At 32.7% G+C, this 12500-nt stretch overlaps 2 protein-coding genes across 2 annotated transcripts in view; one reads left to right on the forward strand and one right to left on the reverse strand.

The window, feature by feature from the left end:
- LOC125025932 (GTP-binding protein 128up) overlaps window positions 1–4326 on the forward strand; it is an 8716-nt gene extending 4390 nt beyond the window's left edge. Inside the window, exons 4-9 of the mRNA XM_047614275.1 lie at window positions 1–151; window positions 739–834; window positions 1241–1373; window positions 1635–1764; window positions 2496–2618; window positions 3715–4326. The exon at window positions 1–151 is cut by the window's left edge and continues 29 nt beyond it. Coding sequence (XP_047470231.1) covers window positions 1–151; window positions 739–834; window positions 1241–1373; window positions 1635–1764; window positions 2496–2618; window positions 3715–3817 — 736 coding nt within the window. The 3' untranslated portion in view covers window positions 3818–4326. The remainder of the gene's footprint in view (window positions 152–738; window positions 835–1240; window positions 1374–1634; window positions 1765–2495; window positions 2619–3714) is intronic.
- A 1700-nt stretch (window positions 4327–6026) lies between these two features.
- LOC125025588 (protein KRI1 homolog) overlaps window positions 6027–12500 on the reverse strand; it is a 7117-nt gene continuing 643 nt past the window's right edge. The window contains exons 2-14 of the mRNA XM_047613613.1: window positions 11350–11462; window positions 11140–11213; window positions 10600–10818; window positions 10461–10474; window positions 10262–10427; window positions 9901–10049; window positions 9643–9771; window positions 9184–9421; window positions 8917–9052; window positions 8453–8589; window positions 7720–7989; window positions 7263–7426; window positions 6027–6849 (exon numbers count right to left, since the gene is read on the reverse strand). Of these exons, the coding sequence (XP_047469569.1) occupies window positions 6123–6849; window positions 7263–7426; window positions 7720–7989; window positions 8453–8589; window positions 8917–9052; window positions 9184–9421; window positions 9643–9771; window positions 9901–10049; window positions 10262–10427; window positions 10461–10474; window positions 10600–10818; window positions 11140–11213; window positions 11350–11461 (2535 nt within the window). The 5' untranslated portion in view covers window position 11462 and the 3' untranslated portion in view covers window positions 6027–6122. The remainder of the gene's footprint in view (window positions 6850–7262; window positions 7427–7719; window positions 7990–8452; window positions 8590–8916; window positions 9053–9183; window positions 9422–9642; window positions 9772–9900; window positions 10050–10261; window positions 10428–10460; window positions 10475–10599; window positions 10819–11139; window positions 11214–11349; window positions 11463–12500) is intronic.

The following is a 12500-nucleotide window of genomic DNA, read 5'->3' on the forward strand; positions in this document are numbered from 1 at the left end:
AGCCAAGGATGGCAAAGGTCGTGGTAAGCAGGTCATTGCTGTGGCTCGCACCTGTTCTCTCATTTTCATTGTCCTTGATGTTTTGAAGCCTCTTGGACACAAGAAGTTGATTACTCATGAACTGGAAGGTTTTGGCATCAGACTGAACAAAGTAAGTTATTGGAGATCAAATGATAGATCATAGTGTAATCTTTATTTATGAATCATAAGATACATGTCCAGCATGCAGTTACTCAGAATTCAGAATTTGACAGGCTAAGTTATGGGTTTAGATACTACCAAAGGAATGCTGATAGATGTTTGGTCCTAAATCAAAAAGTGATCTCTTCATGATAAGTTCTGATTTTTTTTTTCTCTCTCTCAATGCAAAAACACTGTAACTAGGGAAAAGTGCAACAGTAATATCCTGTAGAATTTAATTTGGAGCCTTTGTGTGTAAATCTCCAAAGAATTTCAGACATATGAAAACCTCTGCATAGCTTATTGGGCTATGTAACTCCACCAAATACACACAGGATTACTATTCAGTATGTGTAATATTAGTACTTCTTGAGTAAGGCAGAGCAAATCTTGTACAGGTAGCTTTGACTATGACTCAAGTGACTTCTATGATGGTTGTAGTAATACATATATCACATATGTGTAAAAGGAAAGTATGTTATGTGGACTGTGCATTATTATTACTGGTGGAAATATTTTTCAGTAATCAGTAATTTTTATATTTTTCATCTTTTACAGGAGCCTCCACAGATCACATTCCGTAAGAAGGAGAAAGGTGGAATAAACTTGCAGTGTGCTGTACCTCAGACAGAACTGGACTTGGAACTTGTAAAGGTAAGTTTTGTATTATAAAGGTAAGTTTTGTATTAAAATGTTTTTGGAAATGTGTTAGATGGAAGTCTAACTTAGAGAGTCAAGATAGCAAACAAAATGTCAGTTCTGATTTAATTTTTTTAGGGATACCATAATTGATTGACTAAGCTTATAAAAGTAAATACATTATGCAATTAAGATTCAGTCAGAATGTATCCATTATTAACTGAAAATATGATATAAGATATGTTATTAGGCCTCAAACCATTCATATTGAGAATTTGTAATATGGATAGTGTAAACCCTTTTTTTTATGCCCACATTCCAGCAAAGAATTATAGTAATATATTTCACTCTAACTATTTTTATAACATGGAAATTAATCATCTACTTTATTTTTTTTAATCTTTTATCTTTCATCCAACAGACAATCTTGGCAGAGTACCGCATCCACAATGCTGACATTGTCCTCAAATATGATGCCACAGCTGATGACCTGATTGATGTGATAGAAGGCAACCGTGTTTACATCCCATGCATCTACCTGCTTAATAAGATTGGTAAGTCATTCTGTAGAAGCAATTTTTTTTTTTTTTTTTTTTTTTACATATGTAAAAATTGTTTAGAACTAGACAATGAAAGTATTCTCTTTTCTTCTCTTTCTCTGAGGCTGTAAGTTGATAAATAAGACTGAAATGGCTAATTGGCAATTATTATTATGGTGATTATTATAATTTTCCTTTTTGCTGGAATAGAACTAGGAAATTCTACTCCAAATAGAAAATGGCAACAAAAGTAAATTGATTCCTCCATTCCTTCAGATCAGATTAGCATTGAGGAATTGGACATCATCTACCGCATCCCCCACTGCGTACCCATATCCGCTCACCATAAATGGAACTTCGACGATTTGCTTGAGAGAATGTGGCAGTACCTCAGCTTGACAAGAATGTGAGTGTTTAGACATGTAGATTTTATTTCGTGTTTATTGGCATTTTGTAATATGGATTTCTTGCTCTCTCATTAGCTCTCTTGCTGTCTCACTCGCTCCCTCGTTCCCTCTCTCTTGCTCTCTCTCTTTCCCTCACTTCCACACACTCTTGCTCACTCACTCCCTAACTCCCCGGAATCTCTTGCTCACTCTCTCACACTCACTTCTTTTCCCCCTTATAACTCCTGCACTGTGCAACAAATAACACAGGTTTGCCACACATTTTCACATCTTTGAATTTATAAGTAGAAAATGCAGGCCAATCACATATCAATCAAGCATGCATACTAATACACTGCCCACATTTTTTGGCTTGACATGGGTATAGGTTGAAATGAGTAAAGGTGGTAAGTAGTTAGTAATCCATACAGCTAAGATATAAACATATCATTTCACTCTGTGAATGTGTACATACTCAGTGATGGGTTGAGTGTGTGTGTGTGTGTATATATATGTATATGTATATGTATATAAAGATGTTATCACACTTTCATTTCATAGGTTTTATATTTTGTTAGTATATGCACTAGACTTTGGAATCACAGAACATTATTATATTTTTACATCTTTATATTTTGTCTGGTCAATTAGGTCACTATTTGTCTCTAAGACAACTTTGGAAAGTAAAGGTTTGAATAAATAAACACTTTTTTCATAATCCAATTGTATAATGTGACCTTTCTCTTTTCAGCTATACAAAACCAAAAGGCCAGTTGCCTGACTACAATTCTCCAGTTGTTTTGCGAACAGATAGGAAGACTGTGGAAGATTTCTGTAACAAAATTCATAGAACCATTATAAGGGAGTTCAAATAGTAAGTATACATGGTTTATATTTGTATTCTTTGTAAGGTGGGAAGTAACTTATTTGGGTTAGAAATATTGTAAATGCTTAATTTTCTACACTCATTCCCATACCCTCTCTGTTGCATGAAATCCAAGTATATATGATACATTTATAATTGTCTATTTCACACTACCCACTCCTATGCAGCTTGTAACTGTTTGTTACTAGCTTTAAGGGGGTCATCACCATCTAATCTGACTACCCTTTTCTATGGGACTTAGATTTTTACATTTTTTTCTGGGTGGTATCAGTTTTTTTAAGTGGCAGTTTGAATATTTACATCAATTGTTGGCATTTCATTTAGACATAGTGGCTCGCTTGTGTTTGCGTTTGTGTGCTTTATGCACGTTGTAGTAACCAAAAAGGCCACTTCATCTTTATTATTTTTTTTTATTATTTCCCAACCAAACTCTGCCATAATCTAGGGAAGTGTTGCCAGATCATTCTCATTTTTTAAAAATAAATTTATTATTCTTATTTATTTATATATGTATTTATTATTATTATTATTATTATTATTATTGTTATTATTATTATTATTATTATTATTATTATTATTATTATTATTATTATTTTATAAATAGTGCAGTGGTGAAAATAGCCTAATTTACACTAAACCTCCATACACAGCTGGCGAAGACTTCAGTTTATGCACATAATGTTTTAGGACTGAGGTGCTGAAATTTAGGTGCTTTACATGTTAGTAGTTTTTGTTGTCATGTACCTGTTGCAGCTAAATGATTTGCTTCATGAAGTGGTCTCCCTGTCCAAAATATAAATAGAGAGTGAAACTGTGTAAAAGAAGCACTTACTGTTTACTCTAAAATATGCATCAATTTGGAGATACACAAACGCCCATTAATTGTAAAAGAAATCTTACTTCACAAATTATTGAGCTTCTTAAAACAAAAGTGTATGTAACACAGAAAATTACTGTAAAATATACATACATTTTAATATATACTATTTGTAAATGAAATCTTCCATTGCAGGTTATTGAGCTTTTTAAACAATACAATATAGTGCAAATGATTATTTCACTAACAGAAGTTTTTTCTTTTCAGTGCTTTGGTTTGGGGCAGCTCAGTTAAGCATCAACCACAAAAGGTTGGCAAGGATCACGAGCTAAATGATGAGGATGTCGTACAGATTTGCAAAAAAGTATAAAACTGAGCGTGGATAACACACTGTTTTGACATGATTTCGATAAAGTGCAGTACTCTCCAAGATTTATTTTAAATTTTTCTTGTTTTCTTTACTTGTAGGAAGGTCTAATCAATATTAAAATGATTGTTTGCAAAATTGTTACTTATATGGAATTAAAGCTGTTTTATAAGTTCTGTAAAACATATATTAAGCAAAGCTACTGTTATCTCAGTTATATGGACTAACTTCATGGTTTTATTTGTTCAGTGCCTTTATATGTAAAGCTTTATCCACATAATGAAGACGCAATTATTGTTAACAGTTTCCACTGTGTGGAGAAGCTTTGGTAATATAGATCAATTTTTGCATACCTTTTTAGTCCTACTTTCTACCTTAAAGGTGTATGGCCTTTGAATAGGAAAGCATCACATTGATGTTTGGCCGATGTCACGGAGGTGTGTGGTGGTCACGTTAAGACAATGTGATGGGATACAAGTGGATAAATAAAAACTGGTCTGCTTTATCTGTAAGATGAAATGTTATTTTTATCCTTTCATTATTGGTATAAATAGTACTAATAACTTTGCTATCCAGAGTGAAGGTGACGACCTCTCTAGATAATAGATGTCACACAAGTTCTAAAATATGTAAAAAAAAAAGTTATTGGTAAATTAGTAAGAATAAGTTCTTTGAGATGTTATGTATGAAAATACTTGTGTGATTAATGAGACCTCACTTAGCAGGTTCCATGGGCACTTTGCTGCCTTAGTAGTGATAAATTCAGTCCATTTGGATGCGGAAGTGAGAGTGAGTGAGTGAGTGAGTGAGTGAGTGAGTGAGTGCGTGCGTGTGCGTGTTTTTTTTTTTTTTTAATGTGCTTATGTGCATGTGAATATATGTATATAATTATGTATATAATTGTATATATAATTAATTATATATAATATATATAATTAATTATATATAATATATATAATTAATTATATATAATATATATAATTATATAAATAATATATATAATAAATTTTATATATAATAGCTAATTAATTGTATATATAATATATAACTAATTTTATATATATATGAAATTAATTTAATATCTAATAAAAATTTTATATATCAAAATTTTATATATCTATTTTATTTATAATATCTAATTCTATATTTCTAATTCTATATATATATATAATTTTATATATAATGTATCTAATTAATTTTATATATATCTTATTAATTTTATATATATCTAATTAAATTTATATATATATAATTAATTTTATATAACTAATTAATTTTATATATGTATTAATTAATTTTATATATAATGTATTAATTAGTTTTATATATAATATATCTAATTGATTATACATATAATATTTATAATTGATTATACATATAATATATACAATTGATTTTACATATCATTTAATTATATATATATAAATTCACATTACATTTTATTTTCTTGTGTTCGAGAACATGTGTGTAAACTTTAGGAACCCTAGTGATGAAAGTGAAACAAATACTAACATATTTACAAAATGTCAGTAATGAATAATGATGATCCCCAGTATAGCAAAAATGTTTTAACTCTTGACTCCATTAATGAATCAAGCTCATCAATCAATGCACAACCAAAATAGAACTCATCAGTGCAGTTTTATCAAGAATGTTGAGTAGTTCCATTAATATTCAATATTTTTTATGTTGGTGGTGAAGGATGAAGTGCCAGAGATTGCATTTATGCAAGATCCTTTCTAGAAAATTATTCCATAACTTTGAAGATATATGTTTGAAGAACAGGTTGTCAAGTGTAGGATTCCATATGGGTGTCTGACAGGTAGGTGGGAGGTCGGTGAGGGAAAGCAGGGTTATAGCATGGGCAGGACAACAATGTGTGGAAATAAAAGTGGAACATTACATAATGAACAAAGGGGCAGATCAGAATGTGGCATCAAATAGAAGGGTTAGATGGGTGTGGCCAATACGTAAATGGGAAAGATGAAATGGAGCTACCCAGGAAGAGATTGTTTGTTTTACAATATTTATTTCATTAGTGAGAAGACTTGACCAGAAAGATTGCTATTGGGTGTATAACATTATATTAAGTAGAAAAAAGTGCCAAAGCATTGCAAAATACATCACATATTTTTTGCTTTGCTTTGTGCATGAATCTAGATGTTTATTTCCTGTCCATATAATCCAAGAGGTATCAATAAAAAACTGTAGAAACTCTGGCAAAATACACTTTATTAGTGTAAATTATAAAAAATTCCCAGCTGTTCCTTTTGAGATACTCAGAATGAAAACAACTACTTCCCCTTTTTCAGTCAACAGATTTTTTCCCATATTTCACCCTGTTCTTGATTTTCTTTGGGTTTGCTCCGTATGCTGCCAGTCTTGCATCACATATTCCCTGGAGGAAAGGATCTTCCTTTCCATTTTTCTTCCATTTCCGTTTCTCTTTCCTTGGAGGCTTAATTACTTCACTTACATCTTGTGCCTTTACCTCCTCCTCTTCTGCTTCCTCTTTGTTCTTCTTCTTCTTTTTCTTTTTCTTCTTCTTGTTCTCATTTTCCTGATTTTCTTCAACGACTTTCTTCTTTTTCTTATGACTTTCCTCTGTTGGTATTTCCATTTCTGGTTCTTGGTATTCTTCCTCCTCCTCTGTTGTTTTTTCATCAATTCTCTCCTCTGTGAATGTTTCTGTTTCTACTTCTGGTTCTTGATGTCCTTCAATGGCTGCTAACTTCTTCTTTTTCTTCTTCTTTTTCTTTGGTGTTTCAACTTCCCCATTCTGGTCTTCTTTGACTTCATCCTCCTTCTCCTCCTCCTCCTCCTCCTTTCTCTTCTTCTTAGGGGATTTTGTATTGGCTCCTTCTAATTCGCGCTTTTTCCGAGATCTTTCTGTGTTCTCTCCATCGTCTAGTTCAGTGCTACCTTCACCTAACATGCTCTCCTGCTCTTCTAGCTTCTTCTGTCGTCTTAGCTTCTTCTTCAGGTTCTTTTGTCTTTTCTTTTCTTCCTCTGCTTCTAAAATATCTTCTGGATTTCTGAAAATATATTTTTCAAATGTTACAATTCAGCAATTTACATCCATTGCTGATCAATGACTGAACATTATAAATTCATGTCCCACAGAAAAATGGGTCACATTAAATGAAGATATGTTCAATAATAATTTCATAAGCCAATATTCAATAACCCATGCAGAGTAAATGAAAGAAAATCAATAACAAGAATGCCTTAGATATTATGTAAAAGAAAAAACAAAACAAAACAAAAAATAATAATAATAATAATAATAATTAATAAAAAAAAAAGGATGATAATAATAACAATAATGATAATGATAATAATAAAAAATCAAATCAAATATTTGAGTTCATGACTAAGTTTTCTTGCTGCAGTATTTAGTGCCTATATGACTGATTTAAGCCAAAATTTGGCCATATTGAGGACTCACTCGGCAAAAAGACTGGGAAGAATTTTCTGCTTAATGTGCAGCATCTCTGCACGCTGCCTATAATTGATCCGATCTCTCTTCTCCATTGCATCTGTTCTGTCATGTCTTAATATCTGTCTAATTGGGATCCATTTCTGGAGCTCAGTAACACCAGCGTTGAGAATCTAGAAAAAAATCACGTGATTGTTAGCATTCTATATAATGAAATTGATAGGGGAAAAAATATAAATACACATTACTTATATAAAGTATTAAATAAATGTGTTTGAGTGACAATGTGTGAATGAGTTAGTGAGCGAGTGAGTGCATGTATGCTTCCATACATATAAATGTGCATGTACATGTGTGCGCTTGAGTGACTGCGTACATATAAATGTTCATCTATGTGTGTGAGCGTGTGAGTGAGTGTGTCTGGATTGTAGATAATGATAAGTGTAAAAATTCATAATCTACAAACCTCTTCAGTTGACAGACCAAAGTCATTTGCCTCTACTTTCCGATATTTATACCGGCATGGCACTCCTCCCACAATGTCTTCAAAGTCGAGATTGTAATACTCATTAAAATAGGAGTCAAAATCCTTCTCATCAGGGTTAAACACAGGCTTCTTTTTCTTGAGTGCCCGAGCAAACTTTGACTTTCTTCTGCGATTAACTCTGGATGAGGATTCTGTAACTTCCTGCTGGTTGTTCTTGGATTCTTCATTTGGATCATAATCAGCATCCATCTAGACAAAATGATAATACCATTAGAACTTCACCATCACTCTATCTACTTACCTAAGCCACTCCTCTCATTAAACAATACTCAATATTATACAATAATATGAACAACCTGGACAAAAGTTAAACTTTTGTAGTATGCTGTCCATTTCTGGTATTCTTTTACATATAGCAATGTTAGATAGAGCAAATTATAATCAAGTTAAAAAATATAATCAAATTAATGTTAAGCAATTTCATTGGAAAAGAGAAACTTAATAATATCCTTTCTAATGACACAACTGAAAATTGTCCAAAGTAAAGATGCCAAGTTGAAGCTATATCTGACTGCGACAAAATTTCCATTTCGGATCTTGACCTTTTCTTTGGTTAATCTACAGTTCTCTGTGTTACATGATAACTGCAAGTCAAAAAATTACTCGATCAATACTTACATTCTGGAAAAAGAATTAAAAGTAAAATACTCACATTGAAATTTTCATAATCAAAGTTCTCATCATAGTCCTGTTCTTCTTGCTCTTCCCCATCATCACACTGGTCTGAGTCATCACCTCCTCCTCCCACAACACTCTTCCCGTATTTATCCACATATTCATCATAATCCTCTGTAATGCATCATAGGAGAACAGGTTGTAATAACTATGCCATTAAGTTTAAGGTACACTAATTAATATAAATATTTTTATTGTTGTGTGTGCAAAGCTGTGCATGTTGAAATTAGTAGGTGTAGTGCTTGTCTTTGTAGATCTGTAGGCAGAAGGGTGTTAAAGAATATCTATGGTGTTAATACTAGAAACAATAGAATCAGTGAAAGGGAAGAACACATATAGGTATTCCACAAAATGATTTCCTAAATTTCCAACAGCTAATTCGCCCAAACTATACAGATTCAACACTCTGTAAAAGGATTTACCGTTACTTAGCAAACTTACTGAGATCATCGTCATCATCGCTAAACACTGGCTTTCTATCATCCTCGTCCTCCATGTTGTAGTAGTTATCCCCAAACATGTTAGCCATCTTAGCATCGTGCGCCTCCGGGTCAAAGTCTTCCTCCAGTTCATCATTCTGACAAATGTAATGGAGATGAATTATCAAGTTGAAAAAAGGAAAAGTGGGAAAAAGAAATGGGGGTAACAAGTACTCCTAGAGTATAGTAATAAAAGACAAACTTTTGTGGTTTTTGTTTTTCTACTTACACCTAAATCTATATCCTCATTTCCTGAAGCTTGTTTGATCTTCTGAATTTTGTCTTGAATCTCCTGATATTTGAGGGATTTCAGTCGAGCAATCTCCTGTCTTTTTTGCTCTTTTTCTTCCTTCTTCCGTTTTTCATAGGCTTCACGCACCTCCTTTCTTTTCTGTTTTTTTGCTCGGAGTGAATCCTCAATATTTCTTGGATAGTGCTTCAGGAATTCCTGCTCTGGTTCTTCAAACCTGGAAATAATGCAACAAGAAAGGACAATAGTAATGATGATGCAACTATTACTACAACTAATTCCCCGGGTAAAACAATAATAAATTGAAAAAAAAAAAAAAAAAAAAAAAAAAAAAATATATATATATATATATATATATATATATATATATATATATATAACTGGAATAAGCAAGGTTGAAAGAAATTTTGCTACTTCCTCTTTTTCACAATAACTTACCTGAATCTATATTGTCTGTCAAAATCGTCCATTTTTTCCAAGGTCTTTTCATCATCTGACAAAGTTTCCTCATCAATGACGGTTTCATTATATGCTCGCTCGACCTTCCCATCCTCCTCTTCTAGATATCTGAAACAATATTTCAGTTAACTGTAAAATCAAACAAATACATAGTCACTGGGAAACTGATGTCATATACATTCATAAGATAAGCATATGATTATTCTTCTGACATAAAATTAAGCCACTTATCCTTACTTTTGGTTGAGGAAAAAGTCAGCAAGCCACTTCTCATCCTTCGAGATGTTTGGGTTGCTCCACTTATCTCTCAGGGTCTGCAGAATGGCCTCATCCTCCTTATCCTTTAGGGACTTCTTCTTACCTTTGACGAAGTTAATTACATCTTCCTTTTGGGGGAAAAAACAAAGGCTTTGCCTTGATAAGAGGAACACAAACTTAAAACATAAAGGATGAGGTTTTGATTTAAATGACAGAAGTAACAGGGTAAAAGACATATCTCAAATGATTTTATCCATTGAATACTTGGAAAAAAAAAAAATAAAAAATAAAAAAATATATATATATTTATACATATATCAATAAAAGGAAAGGTCCATACTTCATCCTCCTCTTCATGTTTTTTTTCTACTTTCTGTGACTCTTTAACTTTAAAAAGCCCCGATGTGAAGAGGTCGTCATCATCACTGCTCTCCACGTCATTCTTGAAGCCATTGATAAGGTCATCGTTTGTCCTAAATGAAACGTTCTTCTTTCTGCTGGATCTTCTGCGCAAAATTAGTTTTTAATGAATCTTCAACCTGTATTCATATTTCTATTGGATATATTACTTCAGTCCTAGAAGATAGAAAGAAAAAACAAAAGAAAAAACAAAAACAAAAAAAAAACATGGCTTATCTGAACAGAACCCAGAGCTCACCAGACTGGCCAAACACTTACCCTCTTCCTCTTCGTCATCTTCAGTCTCCCTCCATGGTCTAGGATAATGTGACGCTCATAATCTTTAAGTGTCATGGGCTTCTCCTCTTTTTCCTTCTTCTTTTTCGGTCCATAATCTTCCTCAGTAAAGAATGGCTTGCCTTTCAAGTCACTGTATTCTTTTGACTGTATTGCACTGAGGGCCTTGAGGAAAGCTTTGTTGAACTTGGGGTTGTCGGGCTGAAAAGGAAAAGATATAACTTGATAAATTAATACAGAAATAATCTGTCTTATTGCAAATAATCCATATAACACACACACACACACACACACACACACACACACACACACACACACACACACACATCTACCAATGGGTATATTTTTACTTATACTGTTTATGTTTATATCTAGGTACGTGTATGCATCATTGTTTTAAAAAGAAAATGTGGTACATATAATCCACGAAAGTATATGCAAAATATACTGCTCAACTTATTCAAACATCATCAATAGCATTTAGTTAGCATTACACACATCCAAAAATGAAAATTAACACACCTCAGCAAATTCATCATCCGAAGAGGAGCTTTCAGACTCTTCAAGATCATCAACATCTCCATACTTGTCTTTCACTGAAAGAAGAAAACATGAGCAATGAAACCAGGAAAATATAATAAAAAGTAATCTTATAATTATATAAATACAGATTTCAAGATTTATGAATTAGGTAATATAGATACAGATTGACAAAGGCATAAATTTACTTACACTTTTGCAGTTCTTCATTTCGTCTCCATCCATCATATTTGGAAGCATACTGTTCGTTTATGTGAAATTCATCATCCACACCATCCTCATCGAAGATATTTTTCATAGACATACTGCAGAAAGATCAGAATCTTCTGTTATTCATTTTCTCCAGATATCTGACACCTGGGTCATTTCTTCTATTCATGAAAAACTGTACCATTACCTTAGTATTAAAAGACTCTTACACTGCATACTACTACAGAATATTCTTAGCTCTATACCTCCAAGTTGGTTTAAATGATAAAAGACATAAACTCCAGGACAGCACATAAATATCCCATATATGTGCCAATAAAATCCTGATTTGTAACTCTGATTCAAACAAGAATTCAGCCTTAATGCTATTTTTCAGCCTATACTTCTGCAAAAGCAGCAGGTCGCTAAGATAATCAAGGCATGACTTTAATGTCTGTGGTGAGATGGCCATTCTTAGTATGGCATGACACATATCCCATCCAGAGGTATAGGATTAAGAGTTGCATATTTCTAAAGAAAAGATCTGATTGTAAATTATCTAAAAATGATTTTAAAATTACCTAATTTATTATATCTTCTTACAATCCACATCCAATTTGTTAACCCTATTCTATTTGCAAAGTATGTATTCTACTTTTACTTACAAAATCTAAAATTTATCATGGATGTCAAAAACTTATCTATATTTTTCCTTCCAGTAATTTCTACAATAGGACCACATTAAGCTCTGGCATCTACACAATGATCATGGGTTCACTATCCCTGAGCAGCTGTTGCATTCCTCTATTTACAAAAGTATGATATATAGGAGTTTCCAGCTTTCTACTGAGATTGTTAGCACATTGTTGACCTGGGCTCGGGTCAAAGACTTTCTGTTAGGTACCTGTTGATACCTGTCTGCAACAAGTTAAGACAATACCACTAGGAAGGCCTATTAACTGCCTCTATTATTGGAGGGTAAAGCCATGGTATAGGTTTGCCAACTTGCTTTTTCCTAGTACACCTTATTGGAATATGATTAAAATACACTGTCCACATTACTAGCCTCTCGCTAATCAGGCAACATCTGTACTTCTTGGTGCTTTAGCAAAGGCCAACAAACTCCACTACTTATATTCTGGAAGGTAGAACAT

The sequence above is a fragment of the Penaeus chinensis genome, chromosome 5 (assembly GCF_019202785.1).
Source record: "Penaeus chinensis breed Huanghai No. 1 chromosome 5, ASM1920278v2, whole genome shotgun sequence".
Classification (NCBI taxonomy): domain Eukaryota; kingdom Metazoa; phylum Arthropoda; class Malacostraca; order Decapoda; family Penaeidae; genus Penaeus; species Penaeus chinensis.